Genomic DNA, 25,286 nt, shown 5'->3' with positions numbered 1-25,286 from the left:
TGGTACGTAAAGGTGGGAGCTATCAGTACTTCTGGCAGCATTCTTTAAGAGTGGAGCCGGTCTTCAGATAATTTCCGTGAGTAAGTCTAGAAGTAACCTTGTGCTAAACCTCAGTCTTGCATAGGTTTTTATATTGTAGGCCAGGGCTAAATACAAGGGGTTTTAACATGATGGAAAAGCTGCTTTTGCGTCCCTATTCCTGGTTGCCCAGTTCTGTGAGTGCTAGGCTTAGCTATGTTTTCCTTCTTTACTTGAACGAAGAGCCTACCTCCAGTTTACAAATCCCACTTTTGAGAGAGATGCCTAAAAGCCAATTGGAAAGGTACTTTGCCACCTTTGTTTAAATGCCTCTGTAAATCTTGAGTTTTTACCTTTTGAAGACTTATCAGAGACTTGTAACTTTCAAATTTTCATTTCTGACTTTTCTTTTTATAAATTTTCTATTCCTTTACTTATGATATAAAGTCTCGTAAGAGCAGTGAGATTGTGGTGGGGTGTTTAGGTTTTTTTGTTGGGTTTTTTTGATGCTTCAGTTAAATGAATGTTTGTGGTTAAAGAAATGATTAAATGCTACTATTTATTTTCCTTATTTTTATTGGTTTTTGAGCCTTAGGAAGTATTCTCCTACTATTTATTTTCCTTATTTTTATTGCTGGTTTTTGAGCCTTAGGAAGTATTCTGATACTACTTATAGCAATTGTTTGGAAAAAAATAGATACTTGTGAGATACTAGCTGTAAGATACTAGAGCTGGTATTGTGTTACTCATTCAAATGATCATCTGTGTAAAAATCTAAGAATGGCAAAGTGCAAGGGTTTAATTATATTTGAAAATATAGATGAGTACTTATGTATTTTTAAAGGTAGTACTCACAACTTACGTAATAACTGTTAGCATTTGGTGTTACCTGAACACACCACACATAATTATCTTTTGTCACACCTTTCAACATAAAAGCATTTTCTTTTATGTCACACCTTTCTATTCATAAAGAAATAAGTGGATGTACTTTATATAATAAGACAAGGAACATCGCCACAGCAATTCCATTGGCAGTGCATGTATTGGAAGCTGTAGGCTTATTTTCCTCAGGCCAGAAAAAGATGATGATCTATCCAGAATTTGAGTTGACTTTCTACTTCAGCCTCAGTTTCATTATAAAAATTCAAAGCAAACTTATCCCATGGAACAAAGTCAACTAAGCAATTAAGCCTTCTCGCAGCAGATAATTTGCTTGTTCTTGGACGTGCCTTAAGAGTTCTTTTGTTTTCAGGCAGCCTTTTCAATGAACTGACCATTAAACAGCCTCTTGAATATGAAAAATTACATCTTGAGTCATATAGTTGAATAGTTGATCTCCAGCCCCGAAGATTTACTAAGGAAGGCTGCTTTGTTAAATTCGAAAACTATTTTTCTCTGTGGAAGCTGGGATTTATGTCATAAGCTTGTAGAATTGCAGTCAGTGTACACCTCTAGAAAATTTGGAGCCTCTTTAATCATTCAGTGTGGTTCTGCCCAATAGCTTCTCTTTTCCAACATTTTCTCGTGTTTGATTTTTTTTCTTTCTTTAATTTGCACTATTAGTAGTGTAGCTTTTCAAAGCATTCTGTTACATCAAAATTAATTTTCATCAGTTAGGGTCACAGAAATATTAGTCTTCTGTTAGCTCTGTCAGAGTCAAAAAAAAAAACACATCAAAATTAATTTTCATCAGTTAGGTTCACAGAAATATTAGTCTTCTATTAGCTCTGTCAGAGTCAAAAAAAAAACCTGGTTTGCAGATGGCCTTCTTGATTCTAGGTGTGTTCCCTTTCACTTGAAGTTGTTGGTAAAAGGAGTTTGACTTAAAGGAAGAGTTATCCTTATTGTCACTTTCGTATTCTGTGCTTTTATTTCCCTCCTGCTTCTTGTTACATCAAGAAAACTTTAGTTAGATTTGCAGGTTTATAGTGATCCAGGGTCATCTCAGCTGCTTATTACATCACTGACTGTCCCACTTCCCTGTTGATTGTTTGAGCTTCACTTGAAAATGTTTTTAAATATTCTTTATTTTTGATTCTTTGATTTGGAAATAGTCATTGGGAAAAAATCCATAAGGGCATTATTATACCTGTTTTTGAGGACCCTTATTAGTTTGACTGTGGTGCTTATGTTATGAATCCTGTCATCTGATCAGGGCTAGAACAGGAAGAACTTGTGAGAACAATTGATTATTTAGATCTTGGATTTTTTCCTCAATTTATTGCCCCCTCCCTTTTTTTTTTATCAGTTTACTGCAGTTTTTCTTAACTGGCCTTTTTCTAGTATGCTGAGATTCTTTTTTCTGATTTACATCCTAGGATAATTTTAGTTTAAATATTATTTTAAAGGTGGATCCACAGATACGGAAATGGCAAAAGCTATTCATAAATTTGAGAATCTTTTTGGAACTAAGAGTAAAGCTGGAAGGGATTTGCTAGCTCACTGCATGTAGTTTTGTGTAGCTTCAGGCTCCATGCCATGTGAGTCATTAAAAAAGCTTACTGAGCTGCTATGTAAAAGCAATTATTTTCTTGACTTTATTCCTGTTGCAAAGTTGTATACAATCTGATTGTCCTAAAGTTTATAAACATCAGTTAATCTCAGATCTGAAAGTATTCAAATATTTTTTTCAAATCTATATGCTCTTGTGCCTATACTGCTTTTGATTTTGGTGCTTGGCAGTTCCCAAACAATTATCACAGCATGTTTCTTCAATGTCTTTGTCTTCCTCGATGAAGCAACACAAGTTCTTTTGATGGGGCTGTCCTCTTCTTTGTCTCCATAACAGTCCTTCACACCTTTTCCGGTTTCTGTTCACTTGGCTCAGATAATACAGAGTGTTAAATGTTTGCAACCTGCAGAGGATGCTCGCTCACTCAGCTCATAACTTGCTCGGAGTTCAGTAAATGTTTGACTCTTCAGTATTCTCTCCCATCTTCAGCGTGCAGCTTCTTCCTTTTCTTTTAATTACACTTAATATACTTGTCAGATGCTTACTTTGATTTCTGTGCTGTTCTCTCTAGGATATAGATATTTATTGCAGGCTTTGCAAATGTGTTTTGTAGCATTTTATGACAAGATTGCTTTATATTCAATATCAAATCAGCAATGACAGTGGTTTCATTTTTCAGCAGCTTTGTGTAAATCTCCATGGTTCACTGTTCTCATCAACCTCAGCTTCAGAAAGAAACACTTATAACTATTGTCTGGTTTTAAATTATTTCTTAATAAAGCGAAGGCTTAATAACTAAGTCTGTAGAACCGTAATCAGCCATCTAAGACATGTTTCTCTAAGGCAGTCCATCTTCCCTGTTCTGCCCCCCACCCATCTTAGGGTTGCCTATTAGCATCCACAACAGGTAATTCTTTGCCGTGCCCAACTCCTACATGGAAATAAGATGCCTAGCTGTGATCTTGGCTCTCAAGAAGAATTAGTTTTGTGTATGAATTTCTTTATGCAGAAAACATATTCTTAATCCCACAGTAGTACTGAATATGCTCTAAGTTGATGTTAAGTCTTGCATATACCAGAAGTTAACAAGCTGGTGGTTTGCAGAAACTAGAACGATGGTTGATTTGCTCCATCCTTGTAGCTTCTTTTCTGCTGCATTAACTTTTGTGATCTTTCACTAGTGTTGGTTAGTTGCGTATAGTTCTTATAGGGTTGTGTTGGTAACTATTTGGAAGAGAAATAACCAGATGAACTTTATTTGGACTGGGTTATAGAATGAAAAGAAAGCAACTTTGACAATTCTCTATCTATGTAGCATTCTGTTATACTCCTGAATGGTTACAGTACGTTTATTAATGCTTGCATTCTTACAGAGAAGGTGGATCACTTCCATGCTTTTTGATTGTCACAAAGCTTGTTTAACAAACATGTCTCTTCCTCTAGGGATTTTTGGCTAATCAGAAGAGAGCTGAGAACTTGAAAGATCCTTCTGTGCTGCCTGATTTGTGTTTGAGTCATGCAAATCAGCTGATGATTATGTTAACTAATCACAGAAAACTGTTAGATATTAAACAGAAATGTACCACTGCCAAACAGGAGCTTGCAAATAATCTACAAGTCAGACTGAAGTAAGTTACAACCTTTCAACTTTATATTGCTTCCATATGCATAAAGACTGTTTAAAGAATGTGTGGAATATGTGGTAATGCATAGAGTTTTTCTTAACGGGAGAGAAAATAAAAGTTGGATCACTTCAGTTTGTATATGAAGTTACTTGTAAGTGTGAAACAAAAGTGTGAAACAACGAGAAATTTTTCTTAGAGTTTAAACAGTCTTCATTTCAATAAAACAGTATCCGAGAACCTACAATCCCCTCTCCTCTCCTCAACCTCACAAGCCATCAGTATCTTATTTAAAATTTGACTGACAATTGTATTGATGGTTTCCAAGGATTATAATAAGCATAAGTGAAACACTCTTCAGTAGCTTGTGATCACATCAAAGCAGAAAAACATGCCAGTACTTTGTTTTACTTGTGGTTCATGAAAAATAATTATATCCAGTCACAGCCAGTAAAAATAGCAATTTTCCATGTAAGCATCATTACTGTATAACATGGAAGGCAGTAAGTCTATATTGTTCAATGGGAAGTACAGTTTCTCACATTACTGCACTTTTAATTAAAAGCTTTAGATAATTTGTCATGTCAGATACATAGGAAAAGTATACAGAGTTTAATAATTTTTGGAAGAAAAAACATTGTTTATGCTAGCAGCAAATAATTAGGCAGTGTTGTCACCCTGTTAGACATTTTCTGTATGTTAAAGTATTTTTGTAGTATACATTTAATTCATGAGTTTAGAGGAAAAGACTTGCATCACTTTGCAAGGAATAAGCTTGTGAGGTATGGAGAGTAAATGCAAAGAGCATAGATCTGAAGAGAAGAATAAAGCACTGTTGTTAAAAAAAAAAAAAAAAAAAAAACAAAACCAAAAAAAACCCCAAAACCAAAAAAGCAAAGCCCCACAAAACCACAAACAACTTGTCCCCACTTCTCTTCCCCCTCCCCCCCCAAAAAAAACAAGCAACATTAAACCACAAACATTCAACAGCCACAAAACAAACACCTGTATTTTGGGTCAAACCAAAGCCTTTGCTATCTTGTTTTCAGTAGCAGTTACTAGTAAGTGACCATAAGGAATCTAATAATGTAGACAGAACATAAACTTCACTATATATAAATATTTTTAGAGAAGAATATTCTTATGTAGAAGCAGCTCTTTTGTGTTTAATTCCTGATTTATTTATTTTTTTCTGTCAGCTAGTCCAACTTCTTTTGAATCCACAAACTATTTTTTGCAAGTTCTGCAACTTGACTATATGTCGTGTGAAAAATGTACTTCCCTTTGTGTTTTGAACTGGCCACTTGTTGGCTTCATGTAGTGCCCTCTTTTTATTTCTTACTACTTGTTACTCTGAGAAAGTCAACAGTGCGTGTCTCGTAGTTTCTCCATTAGTATAAGTTCCTAGTTGCTTAATGTTGACTTCTTTTTATTTGTTGTTTCATTTTTACTTCACTTCTGTCAAAAACTTTTTTGTTACTTACGGGGTATACCTCCACCTTATGCCTTCTGTGGTGGCAAAGTTGCTGTAATGTTTCCCCTCAAACACACCACATAATCACCTTTTCAGTAGTTATCCTGCTATTTAGTTATGTTGGTGGCTCTGCTTGAAATTATTGTATTGATTGTATCAATAAGATAATTAAAGATGTGGTTGCAAGGTGTGAGAATTATTTGTAGTGCATGAGTAGATGGTGTGAACTTTTCAGTGTTTTGATCTTACTTGTTTGACAGTATCCCTACCCTTAATATTTCTTGTTAATGCTTTTCAATAAGTATTTTTAAGATTTATAAATAAAAAGCAGTCCCTTCTTTGCTCTGGATGTACCAGCTTTTTTAAATTCTTCTGCAGAAAGCTATGTTATCATTTCATCTTAAGGTTACGTATGTTAAGAGCATTACTTGTCAAAACCAATACCTTAGCTCAAATAATGGTAAGTGTTCCTTTTTTGAGCACTAATGTGGATATCTTACTGTGAGAAATTAACAGGGAACTGCAAGGTGACTACTGAATTCAGAATTGCTTGGTACTTCCAGATAACCTGTTGTTGTCCCACGTAGAATGATGTCGTTTTTTCAGTTCATGCAGACATGTTGCTAATCTCAGCGAAATTTAAATGCAGAAAAGATGACTAAGTTGGTATCTTCTAAAGTGTAACCTACTTTTGTAGGTGGTGTTGTTTTGTAATGCTTCATGCTGACCAAGATGGAGAGAAACTACAAGCATTGCTACGTCTTGTAACAGAGCTCCTAGAAAGGGTCAAGGTTGTAGAGGCTCTCAGTACTGTTCCTCAAATGTACTGTCTAGCTGTTGTTGAGGTTGTGAGGAGAAAAATGTTCATAAAACACTACAGGGAGGTAAGTAAAACTTCAAGACCAAACCTTTGTGTCAGTGTATAAATTAAGAGCTAACTACATATTTTTCCCTTCCACAGTGGGCGGGTGCTTTAATAAAAGATGGGAAACACCTGTATGAAGCTGAAAAGGCAAAAAGGGAATCTTTTGGTAAACTGTTCAGTAAGTACTTTCTCTTCTGAGAAATCAGAATCGTGGTTAAGTGATTTCTGTCCTTGTAGTTAAAATACTTTCATTATGTTGTAGTTTACATACCTGTATATTTTTATTTTTATTTTTTACTTAAATAAGAAATACATGCAGTGTGCCAGGTGGTTGTATTATGAACAAAATATTTTTCTATTAGTCAAATTAATGAACTGTTTCATATATATTATCCAAAATACTGTGAAAGTTCTAATTAGTTTAATGCTTGTGAAAGATAAGATTTCTAATTATTACATTTGGATGCAGTTTCTGTTTGAACATGTTCTGTGAGCTTTACTGTTCTTGTAAGTAACACTTTTTAAACCATTACTGAATATTTGGATACCACTACAACTTCCTCTGTACTACTTCAGACAAAAACAATAATGAAAACCCACGTCTAAAAAGCTTGACAAAAACAAGCTCAAAAAAGTTCAAAAAAAAAAAAAAGTTGCTCGTAAAAGAAATCTGATTTTTTTTTTCTCTTTTTCTGCAAAGTCTGCAAATTCTGTTCTGAATGAACTGCAAAAATAAGAATATTGAGCAAAAAGTTACCAAAATTTTGGAAGGGAGATTAGCAAGATTACAATTAAAATTTGAAAAAGTTGAGGCTTTTGCAGGGGTGAACATTAAGCAGAAAGGCTTCAGTGAAGTTAGACATTCTACTTGGATGGTGGGTTTTGCATGAAGTTCTGTGGTCACTTGCAATTTTCTGTTATCAAGAAATGGCATAGTTAGTAATGCTTTCAAATTTAATTCAACTGTTAAAACTGCAGTAGCTTAACTGTTTTCTCTTGAAGCGTCGTTTGTATGTTGCATTTCTTTCTTTTAAATAACCATTTTTTCTTTGCTTAGGGAAGTCTTTTCTAAGGAATCGTTTGTTTAGAGGACTTGACTCCTGGCCTCCATCCTTTTGTGTATGTACTCAATATATTTTGGCATTTCATTTCATTTTTATAAAATTTCATAAATTAAAAACCTAAGCTTAATTCATTCAAGCTATATGCCTGTTCTGAGACTGAAGAAGTTGGGAGCTAGTGTTCTTTGCTATTTCAAATGACCTGTATTAACTTAGGTTCATAACATGCAGTGTAGTGGGAGAGGAAATGTCAACTCAATATGCCTTTTTAACAAGGAGTCTGTGGTATTGAACAAAACACTGCTATTAATGATCAGAAAAAAGAAGCCAGGAGGGATAATTTGATCATCTAATCTTCTCTTCTGAATAAGACATCCATAAAATTAATTGGATGGTGAAAAGTAGTGAAAGTTTTTTGTGTTTTTCTTGAACCGCTGGATGAGTGGGAAAGCATTTTTGTCTCTTTGTAGAATCATAGAATGGTTCAGGTTGGAAGGGACCTTGAAGATCATCAAGTTCCAACCCCCCTGCCATAGGCAGGGACACCTCCCACTAGACCAGGTTGTCCAAGACCACGTTCATTCAGCCTGGCCTTAAACACCTCCAGGGATGGGGCCTCAACAACTTCTCTGGGCTGTTGCCCGGACAACTTCTCATTGGCTGTTAACGTGAACGGGTGAAAAAGTATAGCTGTAATAAAGCGTTGCCTGTTAACTTTGATATCATACAGCTTGGTTAATTCAAGTACGATAATGCTCCTTGATTCTGATGTTGCCATCTCACTTTGCCTTGACTAACCTTTTCAGCTTTTCCTTTGCAGCTTTTTTGAAGTATACTTGGAAAAATAAGAATGCTACTCATTTCAGTGTTTTGAATACTGAACTGAATTAATACTTGACTGTATGTTTAGCAGCACAGGAAATAAAGCTTCAGTGCCATCCCTTATGCCTTAATTTTTTAAACACATCCTTAATGTTTATGAAGCTTGGTGATTGGGAGGAAGGTGGGCTAGATGACTGCTGAGGTTCCTTCCAACTGAAATACAGTATTCTACTGCTGCCCGAGGCACTGTGGATAGATTAATGACTGTAAATGTAAATGATTTTTTTTAGGGGGCAGGGGCAGGCATGGTTCCTTTAAAAAAAGTATGAAATTTTTGAGAGGGAGATAAGTTTAACACCAACTTCTCTGTGTTATTAATTAAGCTCTTTTTCAATCCTTCCTTAGTTATCTTTGTATTATTTACCTTAACAACACAATGTGTAAATTAATTTCTTCTTAATACAGACACGAAAGCCTCGCAGATTTGACAGTGAGCTTCCAGATATCTCATTAAGTGACTTGCAGTTTTTGCAGTCTTTTTGTCCGTCAGAAGTACAGCCGTTACTCAGGTAAAGCACCTTTTTAAACTTTGTATATTATGAAAGTAGCTTCCCCCTGCTCCCACCCCTTTCAACACATCTCCCCATCCCCCCCACCTGGGTTTATTTTTCATAAGGAACAGGCAATATATTTTTTGAACTGATATCATTCTTAAGCAGTGGTCTTCACTGACTTAATGCAGATACATATTTTCTGTATGCTTCATGTACTTAAACTTGGATGATTTGAACACGTGTATTCTGTATTGAGATGTAAAGGATGTTGGATATTCCTCTGAGCTGCCTCATAGCTAAAAATCAAAAAAAAATTGTCAGTTTTAAACTGAAATAAATTCATACTTTGTTTTGTCAGATCAGGATTAGATTGATTTTTTTTTTTTTTTTATTTGCTCTTCGTTAAGTGATATTCTGGAGGAAATAAAATAAATTTCTTTAGCCCAGCATGAGATTATAGAGATCTCCTGTTTTCAATTATTGCTTTTTCTCCGACAGACTTATTTTACTGAAAAGCATATTCTCTAAGTGCTTCTGCCGTCTATGGAAGTCCATCATTTTGAGCAAGGCTTTATTTCCATGTTTCTTATCTCCCAATAATGAGGGGGGTGTGCAAATGTAGACAGGAAAGCTACTGTTTTGTCTCACAGGCAACTTGATAGGATTAGTTTCTTATCTAAAACTTGGAGAAGTCTGACTGTTAAAGTGAGTTTTTTCAAATTCATGTCTTAAACCTGTAGCAACCAGAGAAATGCCAGCCAAGATAATGGGCAAGAAATAGGCCATAGCAAGTTCTATGTAAGGTTGTGTCTAGGAAGAAATCTGTCTGTCGGTATGACCACAATCAGATGCTGCATGTATCCATCATCCTTCCAGAAGATATACACAGTTAGAGCCTTGCTGCAATTCCTTTTTTTTTTTTAATCCCCAAGGCCTCAATCCCACAAAGGATGATAAGGTAAATCTAAAAGCAGGATGCTCTGCTATCATCTGTCAGGTTCACCAACAGTATCAGCCTGATACCTGTTACTGATGCACAGTGCAGCAGCTGAATTCATTGCGTATTTCACGTCTATTTTGTACTGGCATTTTATTTTTTCTATTCAGAATTCCTGGCTGTCCTTATGGTATTGCTGCTGGAATTAAAAATAAGGATAGCAAGCTTAATCTGTTGGACAGCAGATGACGATACAGCTGATGTAGCCTTTTAGTTTCTCTTGTTATGCGCCTAGGCTTGCTCCCCAATGATTCTGAAGGAAAAAAACAAAAGCAAACTATAGTATCATATTGCTGATGTTTGCCTGAATTTTGGGTTTGTGAGAATTTTACAACCTTCCTGGGAAGTTTGGACTGAGTTCAGGAAGCATTTTGCCTTGCTGTTGTCAGAAAACCGGTCACTAATCAAGCTTTTAGTTGGTCTGAATTGTAGTGACATAGTTTTCCACTTGATGGCAATAGAGGTGGGATTATGTCATGTTCCTCCTGGTTTCTGGGCTCAGGATTACATTTGATGGAAATATTGATCATAGTGGTGGACTTGCAACTTGAGTGGGCAAATCTGTCACCCACCTTTCTAGACACTGAATTTCATAAGAAACTTCAGAACAGTACTTTCTGTGGTATTTTCATTTAACATCTAAAGAGCAAGCAATAGGCAAACTGAGACCCAGCGCAAAATTTTCTTCTGTCAGCACTGAACTCCTGAGCTGCATAATTAAAATGGTGCTTCTATTTACTTACAATGCTTCAGTCTTCTGAAATTGTTTGAACAATTACTGAAATCTTAATTCTACAAAAATACACTAGATACCACTTGCCCTGTACATAGAGAATGCAAAATACATTGAAATATAATCTGCTTTCATTATATTGTTAGTCTATGTGAACTCCTGCTTCATGATTTCAGTGCTATTCAGAGCCATTCTTGAACAAATTAAAAATTATTTACTTCTCTTGAGAGTCTGTATATCCATAACATTTGCTTTTCCAGAGGTTTAGAAAACTTGCAATTGAAAGCTTACCTTGCAACACTCGCAATGTGATCACGACACATTAATCAGTCTTTTAATTTAGGTTACCTATCATTAAAATAAAATAGTAGAGAATTAATAGCTACTTCAGAGGAAGAGCTGGATTGGAGAGAATCCAACTGGAGAGAATAGAGTCATTTGCAAACATAAGTGCTTCAGTTACAGATCTAATCATTATCAATTCTCTTCTGTTACTGTTATTTTTAACTGTAGGTAAACTTCTGGTTTTCCTCAGAAGGAAAGACTGATATATTATTTCTCCATCATTGTGTTTATCATTATCTACTCCTTAAAAGCTCTCAAATTCTTAATTTAAAACACAAATACCAGGTGGTCTTAGTGGATTTTCCATGTGAAATAGATGACATGAAGAAAGTACAAACCTTATCCAGAGGGAAGCTTAGTCTTGTTGGAATATACACATAATAATTTAATATATTTGAATATTAACCTGACAACGTGGAAGGACAAATTTAATCCTGTATTGTTTTTAAGGGTTCCCATACTTTGTGACTTTGAACCTCTTCACCAGCATGTACGTGCTCTACATAACCTGGTAAAGGCAGCACAGAGTTTGGATGAAATGTCACAGACCATTACAGACCTGCTGAATGAACAAAAGGTATTTTTGTTTTTCTTTACCAATAAAAAAGAATATTGTATTCAAAAGAGTATTTTCATAACATTGTTTTATCAGCCACTTCAGAAAGAAACTTTGTTTTTCCAGATGTAAAGATTAGTTGGTCTCATAACTGCATAATAATAGTTTCCTTTCTAATCACATATTAGTAAATATTCTGAGAATTTTGAGCTCTTCAACAAGTGAGTCTATCTAGAGAATAGTCAAATGATAGTGAATATCTACTTAACATTTAACAGATGCTTATATTCCACAGAAATTGTAGAAGTACAATTATTCTGTTAATATTTCTGTTTTCTGCCATTTTTCTCAAGCTTCTGTGGGCAGAATGTTTGCATTTTGTCTTTGTCGCTTTAGTTTGAAGTTGTTGTTAATTCTAGATTTTTTGCATTGCTGCTTAAGTCCTTTTGGCGCGAGCAGTTAAGGATAATTTAGTGCCTTGGTTGGTTGTCCCCATTAGCCTGAATATTGATGTCACCTACTCCTTTGTTGCAGTCCTGCTTCTGGGGAAGGGAAGAAATATGTGCAATCTTTTTCTCTGAGTATAGAAGGAACAGATGGCAAAAAGATCTCTTCCTAGTTTCACTCTGCCTGTCAAGCAGGTTCTTTCCCCTAGAAACTCTGTTTCTGCCAATCACTTTTGCCTCTGTCCACTCAGCATCTAACTATCATAATGTACCAAACAAGGTCCTTTCAACTTCTGACTGTAGCCTGTCCCAGTGAAACTCTGTGTGAATTTAGCAATGCTTAAAACTTTATGTGAAATTGACTGGTTCAAACTGGGTTTCTGTAGCAGTTTTGATATGGAAGGGTTGTCATTTTTGTGGGACTCCATCATCTACGGTGTAAGAGTTTGTATGCACTTTGCTGACTAGAAGCATCTTCTATAACTGCCAAGGTTATGGGCATGTTCGATTTTGAATTAGCAAACTCCTGGCATGAAGTTCTCTGTCTTATTTCTCTGGGGCTTGAACAAGAGATTTACTGGCAGTCTTTCATTTATGTAAAATAAGAGATCTGGGCTGCTCTTTGTTCTGTGATACAGAAAAGGTGTGTTATTTATGTCATTTCTTAGCTCTTTTCTCTCTTTATATGGTTTTTGAAAGAACAGCCATTAAGAACCAGAGTGTTAGGGCCTGACAGCTGTGTTAGCCAGTGGAATGGCTGGGAGTGGTGTAAATTTTGTGAAAGCTGGGAGCATGCTCTTCCAATAGACTGTGCTCTGAAATATAGATGTTCCCCCCCGCAACTTGCGGCATCCTGGAATTTATCTCATTAGAAACCAGGATAGTGGCGGGTGTTCTGATGAATTAATTTTTCACTAAGGCTTGCAGTGTCAGAAGTGCGTGAAATAAATCAAAGGAGTTAGTTTTAATTAAATATACATAATAACAGTAGAAAAATAAACAGGAAAGATGCCTTACTTGTTCAAGTCTTGATGGCTTGCCCTTTTTGGTTCAGACTTGCTTATCTGAGAAATGTTTACTGGTATCAGAGTGCACAAAAAAGATGTTTACCAAATCAGGGGAATCTGTTCTTTCCACTCTTCTTGTGCTGTGCTTTGACCAGTTGGGATTCTTGGCTGACTCAGAAATGTCAAGTGCTTAGGCAGATTTGGATAATTGTCTCTTTCCTTGGAGTAAATTGCATTGCACAGGCAGAGCTGGGCCATTCATGATGTCATCTTGAAAACACCCATTTCTGTGTGTAATTTCAATGATTCATTTGAACTCTTTTTTGGAATTGAAGCAAATAGATCTGTCAGAGAGACTTTTCTTTCTCAATGACAGTGCTTTTGTTATTACTTGATGAATGATACTAGGTCTTTCTCTGTGTTGCTCTGTTCCACAGATGATCTAGAAGTGTTTTGTAAATTATACTGCTTTTGCCCATGTTCTTTTTCTGTATAGAATTACTGAAATAATTTGGAAGTGTTCTTTTTTTTTTATCCTTAGTATTCCTGGGAATTTACAGTATATAATTAGAAGGATGAATAAACATTTAATAATAGTCCTGAAGATGCCTACAGCTTCACGCACCTACACGTATTGTTGGTGAACTGAGATATATTCCCAGCTTGGTGCGGGGTTGGCAATGGTTGTGCAGACATTGTGTTGCCCATATAGCAGAATGTTGCTCTTGTACTCTCCCAAGGAGACACTTTTGACCCCATCCTCCCTTTCTATACAAGTGGCAGCAGAAGCCTGATGCTTTAAGATAGAGTGGGATAGTTACTCGAGCTTGTTAGGAGTGCAGCAGTTTAGCTCTGTCTGGGTCAGGTGCGAGTTCATCCTACTGCCTGAGCCACAACAGCTGGTCTTTTCCTAGTTGCATGAGACAGGAGGGAAAGCTGTGGCTGCAGACAAGTGAGCAAAGAGCAAGTCGGAGGGGAGATCCAATACCTTACTGGGTATGTTAGTAGCATTTCTTAAGTGTCCCCATAACTCTTATTACTTCAGCTTTCAAGTTCATAGAACGTTAATGATGACTGTGCTCCTCTATCTAATATCCAATTTCTTTTTTAGTATTACATCAGAGTAGTTAAAGAACATTGTTGTGCATTTTTAATTTGTTACTACTTTGAGATGCTTTCATTTTTAAAGCTTTCTGCTTATTCTTTGTAATTAAATGGTCTCGCACCTCTCATTTCCATAATATAGATGAAGTTTAAGGAGATCAGTGCTGGGGTTAAAGATGTCCAGGAGAAAGTTAAGGTGCCTGTAGGGGTCAGGTAAAATGATTAAGGTCTCTTCTCCATAGTCAGTAGGTGATTAACATATGTAGTCCTTTGGTATTAAAAATTTCTCTTGTAAGAGAAGCTGGCTTTTCAAATCAGAGTATGAATCTACCATTTGTTATAGTTGAGTTTGAAATTCAAACACTGTTTGTAATCCTTCCAAGAATTGTCCCATTCCCTGATTATGTTTATCATAGCAACATAACTAGAACAAGACATGTAATCCAGCAGCACCTGAGAACTTAAAAATTAACACTGCTTTTCTGTCTCTGCTTTCTGTTTTTTCCTCATATGCTCTTGACTCCTTTTCCTTTTTCATCACAGGAATTAGTGTATGACGTATGCATACATTGCTGCCCGTAGATTGTAAATAGACTAGATGGTAGGGCACCAGCTTCTTAGGCAACAATAAACAAAGGCAACAAAAAACAAAGTCTTCCATATAGTTTCAGCTGCTCAAAATGTGAGATTTAGCTCCTCACTAGGCAGTAATCTGGTACTCTAACTAGAGACCCACCTCACAGCAGCCACTGCAGAGGCGTGGAATTTGTTACAGCCCCAGGTCATGAGGAAACCAAGCTCCATAGAGTATTGTTTCACACAGTGACAGTTTGTTTTTGGTTTTTTTTTCTTCTTCATGGTATATCCTTACTCTCTACCTTCTAGGGTGATTCTGCAGGGGTGCCAGAAGTAGATACCACCTTTCCTTTGCATGTGGCTTTCTGTAGGCCCTTCTAATATCCAAAGTCTTTGAAGTGTTCTTTTAGTATGTGCTTACTGATTTCTGTGATGCTAGCTTTTATTACTATTAAAGTTCTGGTTTATCAATGTTAAATGTTTGTCACTTTAAAGGTATGCTTTGAATCCAGGTGTGTATCAGCATTTACAGTATCCTTCAATATTTATTTTTCTGAGTTTTCTTAGATAAACGTCAAGCTGAAACTAAACCCAAGGGAAGTGCTTAAACCTGGACTAACCGTGCCTTTAACAAAATGACCATTTCCCTTTAAGATTTTTTTTTTCTGTCCTATGTTCATTTTTATAAATAAAGGCAATATGTTGTATATAATGAACCTAAGTGTTTATTTTACAGTGGGTTTTCATCATTGGATTTCAAAATCATTGTATAATTTACTTTCATAGAGATGCAAAGGCAAATGGAAGTGAGGTGTAAATGCAGCTCTGCTAAATAGTTGAGTGTCAGAGCTGGGAATATTTTTCCTAACTCAGTTCAGAATTCAGTTAGGCACATCACATCTCCATTAATAGAACATTTACATGGTACAGAGAAGAACAGGGTCCCTCTTTGGGTAGCAGTCATTTGTAAAAGATCGAGGGGGGAAAAAAAAAATCAGCTATTTATACATCATCAGCCGATATCTGTCACTTCTGTCTTGGGTTTTTGTGTTGGTTTTTTTTTTTTTTTGAGTTTTGTTGCTGATCACTTATTGCCCACTTCCACTAACTGACACCAGTCAAGTAGCTGAGTTCAATGGATAGCAAATGTTTCTTCAATAAAAACTGATGTACTAAAGAACACCAGACACACAATTTAAAAGCATGGAGACAGTGTTGGATGGTTCGGAAAAGAGGCCCAAGCAAGATTATCAGATGGAGGTGTGTTGGCTTTTTGGAGAAGAGCACCATCCTGAAAGATCTCTAGCACTGCGAGACTGGACATCTTATGGGAATTTTTTATTATAAATATTCCCGTGAGTCTTTAAGAACAGTTTCTTTTCAAGATGGTCACATTCCTCAGATGAATAATATCAAACAAGTCCTTCAAGGATGAAGGATGGAAAAACAAGGTAATGGTTGGGCTATGGTGTTACAGACAATGCATCTGAGATCTTTCAGAACACTGACCCATTAAAAAAAACTCCATGTCTCTTCCAGTTTTTGATCCTGACTATCCTGCCTGTGCCTCTTTATCCTATGTGTCACGGATACTCTCCTTATGTGTTTTAACTGTGTGTATTTTGTTGTAATTTTCTTACGAAAAATTGCTTCTCTATCCATCCTATTACAACCTTGTTCAGGAATGCATCCTTGGTGAATACTGAGGCTGTACGTTCCTTTTTGGCTTCCAATGGGATGTGTTCTGCATGTGCTGAAGCTTAAGGTTTATAAGAATCTGCAGATTATATTATTGTTGGCATTAGGTCTTTTATATTCCCTATTGTATTTAATAGTATAAGGTATTGCAGGTTTACCATTTGTTCCTAGTTCTGGTAGATGTGAAGATAGTAAAGGAAGAGGACATTCATACACGCTTCACTTATTCTGTCAAACAAAGCTGGCCAGCAGTAAATTTTTTATGTTAACTCTATTAAATACATAACAAAGATAAGAAAATCTATAGCTGAAGTGTAATCTTGTAGATACATCATACTGTAAGCAAAATTGACTCTTAGTCACATATAAAAAGCTTGAAAATCACAGAACACAGGCTGTTTGCACAGTCTCTAAGGCCTTGCTGAGGCTGATTATTTTTTAAAGCATTTCAAAATGGTGCTTTACTGAATTTCAGATGCATAGAAATAAGTGGATGTAACTTGGCCTGCAATTACAACTATTACAGCTATGATAAATCAAACTTCAGCTGAATACACTGAAAGTATATACTCAATGGCAGTATAGAAAAGTATGATGTCTTTGAAATAGCAAAGATTGGTTTTCAAAAACTGTACATGAATTTATACTTTACAGCAGAGTATGCACTGGAACTTGATACCTTGCTGTATAATTCATATAGTAATGAAGAAGAACTGATGATAATGAGATTTAAACGTGTTAATCACAATTAATTGGAAAATTGATTTGAAGGTAAATTTTTATCCTTCTAAGAATCAGAAGCACTGAAATTGATCAGAATTACTGGGGAACAGCTCTGTGAAGGTGGAGAAGATTTACCTAATCTTTGTATTGGTTTACAAACTGCTGTTATTTATGGATGATTATGGGTGATTACTCTACCCATTAGCTTTTCAGCTGAATGTTGAAGGATCTGGTGCTACAGAATCAGGTTTGGTGGTATCCGAGGTCTAGAGGCAAAATGACAAAAATTGGGAGTGAAAGGAGCAGCATGGAAGCAGGGGTGGAAATCTACTCAGGCTGTGATGTCTTGCATTCTGAAAAGTCAGAATGTTGCTCTTAATTAGAATGTGCCCTTCATTACACTGTACTACTTCTACGCTCTCACGTGCAGAACAATTCTCATGCATGTGTTTGATGTTAGTAGACAACAGTATTGTTGTAGTAAAGCTTTTTGTGAACCTGCTTAGTTTAGTATATTAACAGTGACTGCATTACACTGATCTTTAATAGCAGTATTAGCAACAATAAAATAAAAATATTTTGGTAACAAAATTATTAGGAAAACTGAAACCCATAAGCTGTTAGAAAACAAAGCTTATTTCTGACTGGCTAATTCAGTTTTTTGTATCGTCCAAACTGACGTTTCAGCCCTTCCAAATATAAGTATTTGTGATCTATGTAGGATTTTTGGATAGATGAACATTTAATATTTATGTATTTGCAAATGGTGCTTTTTTGAAACTTACTGAAATTCTCAATTCCTGCAATTTTTACTTAAAGTTTAGTTGTATGTGTTTTGGACTGTTATGGATAATAAGGCTGACTTTATTTCTTGCTTTGCCGGGTAAGTTTTCATTGATTTAAAATGTTCAACAGTTTTGCCTTTCACTTTGTTAAATGTTTGTTTCATATTTTATAACTTGTAGGCCTCCAATAGTCAAGCATCGCCACAATCTGCCACCACACCAAGGATGGAAAGTACAGCAGCAACCGCAATTGCTACCTCTTCAAGAACTCCTCCATCGCTCAGTCTTCAGGGTCCCCTCTGTCCTCCTGTGTGTCCCCCAGCTCCGTTAGAAGAATTGTCTCCAGACAGCATTGATGCTCATACATTTGATTTTGAAACTATTGCTCATCCAAACTTGGAGCAAGCTCTCAAGCAAGGATCACTTGACTTGGATTCATTAGCAGAAAGTCCAGAATCTGACTTTATGTCAGCAGTAAATGAGTTTGTAATAGAAGAAAACCCAGTATCTCCTAATGTAATAAGTGATCCACAAAGTCCAGAAATGATGGTGGAATCTCTTTATTCTTCAGTTATCAATGCAATAGACAGTAGACGTATGCAAGATACAAATTCTTGCGTAAAGGACGTTTCAGAAAAAGCATCTCTCAATGTTTGCGTGGAGAAGTGTCGGGTTATTGCCCACGACTCAAAGGTACATTTAAGAGGTATAAAAGAAGATCTTTGCCACTTTAGAACACTTGTACAAAGAGAACAGTGTGACTTTTCTAATTCTTTAAAATGCACTTCATTAGAAATAGTAAATACCATTGAGAAGGTAAAACTTTCACTTGAAAAAACACTAAAAGATAAACATCAAAAAGAGTTACAGTCTTTGAAAAGTGAATATGAAACTAAAATTAATAAATTAATGGAGGACGGTGAAGAAAATAAGAAGAAGATTAAAAAGTTAAAAGGTGACTTGCTAGGCTTGGAGGAAGTTCTTCAGAATAAGAACGATGAATTTGCAATGGTGAAAAATGAGAAAGAAGCTGTAGTTTGCCTTCAGAATGAAAAAGACCAGAAATTACTTGAATTGGAATGCCAAATGGAGACACAGAATTGTGAAATTAAGGAACTGAAACAGTCACGTGAGATAGTACTTGAAGACTTGAAAAAGCTTCATGTTGAGAGCAATGAAAAACTGCAACTCCTGAGGGCAGAACTCGAGAGTTTAGAGCAAAGCCATTTAAAAGAACTGGAAAACAACCTACAAGCCAGGCACTTACAGGAATTTGAGAAGGTGCTAGCTGAGCACAAGGACTGTTTAGATAAATTAGAAAAAGAGAACCAGCACAGACTTGAACAGATGCAGGAATCTCATGCAGTAGTTGTGCAAGAGAAACAACAACAAGTAGAAGAGTTACAACTCAAGATTTCAGATCTGTCTGATTTGAGGTGCAAATTAGAAGTTGAACTTGCCCTGAAGGAGGCAGAAACTGATGAAATGAAGCTTCTTTTGGAAGAAAGCAGACACCAGCAACAAGAGACCTTAAAATCTCAGATTGATAAGGAAACGGAAAGCTTAAAAAAGGAGATAGATAAATTAAACAATACAATACAAATTAACAGTGATGAATATCAAGTGGGCTTGTCAGAACTGAGGACTCTGATGACAATTGAGAAAGATCAGTGCATTTCAGAGCTAGTAGACAGATATGAAGAAGAATCAAATTTGCTTAGAACTGAACTAAATAAAGTAACGCTTCTCCATCAAAAAACTTCTGAGGCAGAAAAAAGACTTTCAGAGCAAATAACGGAATTACAAAGTAAGTTAGAGTTGGAAGCGAACGCCCTAGATAAGGCAAAAACAGAAAAATTGGCTCTCTGTGAGCAGCAGGAAAAATATGAAGCTCTTATCCATAAGCTTAAGGAAGAGAAAGAACTGTTAGTATCTAACCAAGAACAAGACAGGCAGTTGCTCATTCAGAAGCTCAATTGTGAAAAAGAGGATGCAGTACAAACTGCTTGTAAAGAGTTTGAATTACAGAGGGAAGCTGCTGAAAAAGGGCTTTTGGAAAAAATACAACAACTTGAGATGCAAGTAAATCGGAGGTACTGTAAGAATTAAGTTGATGTGTTTTCCTACTATTTTAATGCAGTTAATATGGTATATTCATGATGTACTGTGCAGTAAGTAACATTTCTATGCGCTTGTAATAGTGTTTATCTGGGTTGGTTGCTATATTCAAGTTTCAAGTTACTTCCATTTTATAGGTAGTCATATTCTTGTGTCTGTTGTCAATCTTAGATTGTAAAATAACTTACGCAATATTATTTCCAGACAGCAATGAAAGTTTTATGTTTCAGTCTTGTAATGTTACGTTGAAGGAGTGTTTCCACAATAATTTGCTGCTTGAAATTCTGATTTTGTGATCTCAGCCTCTCTGTCCTTTCCCATCCTTTGCTCTGGTATTAGCACTGTGTGAGCATGCAGTGGCTAGCTTTTAGGCTGATAATTTTCTTTGATTGGCTAACTGTACACTCTTGGTGATAATGGTGGCATGAAAAAGTGTGTGGGAATATATATGATTGACTGAGAACTGTCCCATGGCCACCTGGACATCCATTGCCTTTAGCTGCCACAGTTCAAGGTCTTCAGTTTGAACTTAATAATGAAACACGAGGGCAACATTTCTGCAGTGTTTTAAAAAGAAAACCGTATTTTTTTCTCTTGCCATAAATGCCTAGAATTACTCTTTGTGACTTCTCATATCTTACCTACTTACTAGTTCATAATGCCTCTCAGCAGAGTAGATTATGATATTGTGGAATGGAAATACTAGAATTTTTCTATGTGAGGGGATGTTATGCAGAGAGTCCAACAGACACACAAAATTCACATAGTGCAAGGGAAATCTGAATATCCGCTTGACTTGAATTATCCACTTCAGTCCTGTTACCTCAGGATTTTGGTACGTGAACATATCCATCATTAAATGATGTTGTATCAGTGTCTGTGTTTATATGTCAGTGTACGAAAAATTATATCGATTGTTTTTTGAATTAATATTGTGATTGGGATATAATGAAATTAAGAACTGCTCTTCTTAATTGAACAAAATATTCTTTTAGTGAAATACGGTGAAATGAAAAAAAGATAAACTGTTCTTTTCATTTTATATGTATTAATGCAATGTAGAAGTTTTTAAAATGTGACTCGACAGGAAAAAGATGTAGCTGTGTCATCAGATTTTTTTAAAAATTCACTTAATTCTACACTTAAATTTGAACAACTGAGCGCAGCTGTGTATCAGCGTAGATAAAACTGATAGTAATGTATTTCAAAGAAGTATCTGTTTCAGTCTAAAGAAGCATTAGTAGTTTGTTATGAGTTCTGTCAAGTAACTTAATTTTCAGTGTGATGTTAAAATATGTATTGCCTCCTAAGGCTGCTCTTTGTGTCTTTAATCTGCTGTTAGGCTTTTTCTCTAGAATAAAGACACGCTGTGTTTTATCTCCAGAGGGCATATATGTTATGTGAATCTGTCTTAATATTTCAAAGTCACTGTCTAGCTGTTTGTTTTCTGAGTTCCTAAAACCCCAAGCCATGTCAGTAAATTGAGTTGACTTGTTATCCTCACTCAGTCATTGTTTAGCAGTTAACTTGTACTGGTAGAAACCAACTTTTATTTGGTACGTGCCTATATGCCTGTCAGACAGATGTCTTTTCTGCAAGAGCAATGTTACGCTGGCTGTCTGGAAAACACAGACAGAGATATGAATTGTTAAATTTGATTTGGGTGTTGCTCCAGTATCAGGAATTCAGGTTTTGAACTTACATGAAAACTAACAAAAATATTTAGAAGTGCCAAAGAAATGTTTGTGATCCATGCGTTACCAACATATGAAAATCAATGTGTTTTGCTTATGTGCCTGAAGTTCAAGTCATCATGATTAGGAAAGATAATAAAACTGCAAGGCATTTGTAAATCTTCTATTAATCTTTCTACTGTGTGTAGTAGGTACTAACCAAGATTAACTGAAAAAGACAGTTTCTGTAATCACTTTCATTGTTAAACAGTTTGGTTAGTCAAAAGATTTATAACATTGTAAAGAATGTTAAAAATAGACTAGGAATCCTGACTGCTTTGAAAACTGAATTACAGCTTTGGTGTCTTCCAGCCTTGGTATTGTCCAGCCACTTCTATCAGACCATCATTAGTAGTGAAGCTTCTCTGTATAGCACGCGATCTCTCTCACAGCTAGCCTTAATTTAGAGATAAATTGAAATTTAATCCAGCACAAAAATGCTTTCTCAATGGCATAAAAAAGATTTGCCTGGGTGTCTCATGACTTGCTTTTGTTCTTTGCTTATTTTCCTTCTGATTTCTGGAATGGCAAAGGTTGTTTGCCACTCTGAGAACTTCATTTGGCTTTCAGAGCTCTTTTATTTGCAATTTACAGGCTTTTTGAGTGCTTAGCTACTGCATAATAGTTTGTGTCTTCAGTATATGACCATGTGGTAGAACAGTGGTAGTGTTGCTAAATACATCCTTTGTCATCTTAGAGTAGAGTGGTACAGTGTTTACTACTGTAAAGGAACCCCAGTCTCGGAAGACGTGTGCTTTTGGTATCTTGAAAACACTTAAAAAGTTAGGAGTTGTCACTGTTGCCATAGTTGTCAAGACCTTTGCAGACTAAATATGTAAACCCAATACCTGATGTAGTAACAAGGTTTAAAAACTAGGAATGTATGTTAGCATCCTTTGCAGAATAACAATATCCTTTACTTGGGTGTGATTTGCAAACAGTCAGTAGTCCAGGCAGCCTGTCTGAGAGGCAGATGATACCTGCTCTGGTTCAGTGCAGCTAACAGCTTTGGGTTTAGGATGATATATTAACTTGGCATTTAGATAACGTGGAATAGCATGACTGAATTTTTAATGCTTGTGAAGTAGGGTGTGGGTGTACCTCCTCTTTATACTTCTCAGACAAACTTATCCTTGATAGGGAGAAAACAGATGTAGGTGAGTATGTGCTGGATCGTATGGTAAAGCAAAGACTGTTTCATGGATGCCCAAACTCCCGCCCAGTATGCAGCAATCAAAATTTGAGGTTCCCTGCCTCCTTTGCAATTGAGTTTTCTTTCATATTCTCTGTACTTAATCTTTCTGGTGTCTCTGAGGTTCTGTAGCCCTTAGTCTTAACAGAGAAGCTTTGCATTATAAAGCAAGAAGAATTCTTGGAGCATTTTTAGCATTAGGAGTTGTGCTTGTGGGTGTTAGTATATTAGCACACAATGTTTTGCTTTCCCCACAGCACGCCTAATATCAGGAGACCATACTCCAGGCTGCATTGACTAGAGAAAACCATTGACACGTGTATGTGGATGGCGAGTTAGGTTTGGGGCTTTTTCTTTATATTAAATATGATTCTGGTGTAGAGAAATAATAGAAATTTAAAATAATACAGTTTTTCACAAATGTTCCCCAGCAAAGGGATTTCTCTATCCCAATGTTTTTCAGTGGTCGTTCTTGATAACTCAAGCCACAATGCAGAAGAGCATAGTTAATGGTTTTGGTTCGATAATGAAAAATATTTTCCCTATGTAACATTGCCTCTTTCAAGAGCCGTTTAAGGTCTTCATCATTCCTGCCTCATTGACTGTTGATGCTTTCCTTTCTTTATGATCGTTACTACTGTTCTCCAAATTCTGCTGAGTTTCACCTCTGGGTTCCTTAGCATCAGATTTATTGCTGAATTGCTTTAATTACATGATAGTTCTGGAGGCTTTGTGTTTTGACATACTAACAATCTTCAAGGGGTTGATCAGCATTGTTCCTCTTTTTACCGCTTTCCATGCTTTCTGTTGTGTTAGAAAAGTGAAAACAAGAACCTCCCCCCCCTCAACAAAACTTCAAAATTCGAGCCAGTGTAGTACACAATAAACCAGAATGCCCAAGAGTATGAGTTTGGTGAGATGCTCATGATTAAAAAGTAGAATTGAAGATTAGCGATGAATTAATTAGACTACAGTGTTAAATACTTCAGAAAAAATGTCTTAAAACCAGCTTCTGACTTTGTGTGTTTGCTTATTTCATGTATTCTGGGACTGTATATGCTGTGAATTTAAAGCCTAAATATTTTCTTTTAAGTCCTCCCACTGAATCATCTGCTGAATCAAGCCTGGTTGCTGAACTGCAAGAGAAGCTTCAGGAAGAAAAAATGAAGTTCTTGGAGCAACTTGAAGAACAAGAGAAAAGGAAGAATGAAGAAATGCAGAACATCAGAACATCGCTTACTGCAGAACAGCAGGTAAAGCTGATTTTCCTCCCACGATAATTATGTACTCTTTTGCTGTTTTGAAGTTATGGACATTTTTTTCTTCTATATGATACTTTTATATACATTCTAAATGTGCGTTATTATCTGGAGCCAGGATATGATGTGTTAGTGGAATCCAACACTTAAGGAAAAAAAAAGAAACAACAACAACAACAAAGAAACCCCACCAAAACAAGACCCCACCCCCAAAAAACCCCACCTTTGACTTCTGTGACCTGGGCAATACAAATTCAATTGTGGGGTGTTTTTTTTTTTTCACTTTTACTTATGTTGTAAGCTAGTACTATAAATTTTTAATCCTTTAATCCACTGAACCCCAGAAAGATACCAGTTAAGTATTGTTTACGTTAACAATACAATATTGGTGGACAGCATGAAATTAATTCTTTGAAATACTAATTGGTTTGGAATGCTACTTATTGGCTTTTAAACTTTATTAGCCTGGGCAGGTGGTGTTTGAGGTTCAAAGCAAATGTTGTATTTTACTTAATAAACTTGGAAATACTATGTACTACACACCTTGATACAAAATCATATTGCACTGCATATAATAATTATATGTGTATCCACACATTTTTTCCTTTCAAAGCATCTTGAATCTGTCAGATTTTGTAGATGAGTCGTAAGTTCTTAAATTAAATCTTTCTTAGCAGCAGCTATTATCTACAGCTTTGTTGCATTTAAATACTAAGAAAGGATTTTCTGTTTTAAGCACCTCTGCTTACTTTAGCTGTGGTAGGATCAAATAAGGACAAAGAGACAGTGTGATGATCAGCCTTGGTGAATGAATGCTATGAATCATTTGGTGCAGAGAGCAGAAAATTGCAGACAGTTATAAAAAAAGGAATAGTTTTGAAGTTTTGGACTGCAGGCATTAATACTGAAGTAAGCCTTACATAGCATACCTAATTGAAATGTCTTATATATAACACAAGTAATCGTAAGGTTTCTCTTATCATCAGAATCTGCCTTAATATGCCATTTTCCTCGGTATCTAATAATTTTTTTCATTCATGCAGTAGGTCATGGAAGGGAAGGTTCTGAGGCATTATCAGCAAATTCCAGTGAAAGGTGGAACCTTCTGTTTTTATCAAAAAAAAAAACCCCAAACAAACAAAA

At 36.0% G+C, this 25,286-nt stretch overlaps 1 protein-coding gene across 1 annotated transcript in view; it reads left to right on the top strand.

Annotated features, from left to right (window-relative positions):
* The window catches only part of RB1CC1 (RB1-inducible coiled-coil 1), a 63,598-nt gene that overhangs the window by 23,105 nt on the left and 15,207 nt on the right, over positions 1 to 25,286 (top strand). Inside the window, exons 8-15 of the mRNA XM_009889180.1 lie at positions 3,917 to 4,101; positions 6,267 to 6,453; positions 6,531 to 6,612; positions 7,492 to 7,553; positions 8,783 to 8,886; positions 11,397 to 11,523; positions 18,022 to 19,934; positions 23,978 to 24,137. Of these exons, the coding sequence (XP_009887482.1) occupies positions 3,917 to 4,101; positions 6,267 to 6,453; positions 6,531 to 6,612; positions 7,492 to 7,553; positions 8,783 to 8,886; positions 11,397 to 11,523; positions 18,022 to 19,934; positions 23,978 to 24,137 (2,820 nt within the window). The remainder of the gene's footprint in view (positions 1 to 3,916; positions 4,102 to 6,266; positions 6,454 to 6,530; positions 6,613 to 7,491; positions 7,554 to 8,782; positions 8,887 to 11,396; positions 11,524 to 18,021; positions 19,935 to 23,977; positions 24,138 to 25,286) is intronic.

The sequence above is a fragment of the Charadrius vociferus genome, unplaced genomic scaffold, assembly GCF_000708025.1.
Source record: "Charadrius vociferus isolate BGI_N301 unplaced genomic scaffold, ASM70802v2 scaffold347, whole genome shotgun sequence".
Lineage (NCBI taxonomy): Eukaryota > Metazoa > Chordata > Aves > Charadriiformes > Charadriidae > Charadrius > Charadrius vociferus.
The sequence above is the reverse complement of the archived record's forward strand: the minus strand, read 5'-3'. Positions and strand labels throughout refer to the sequence as shown.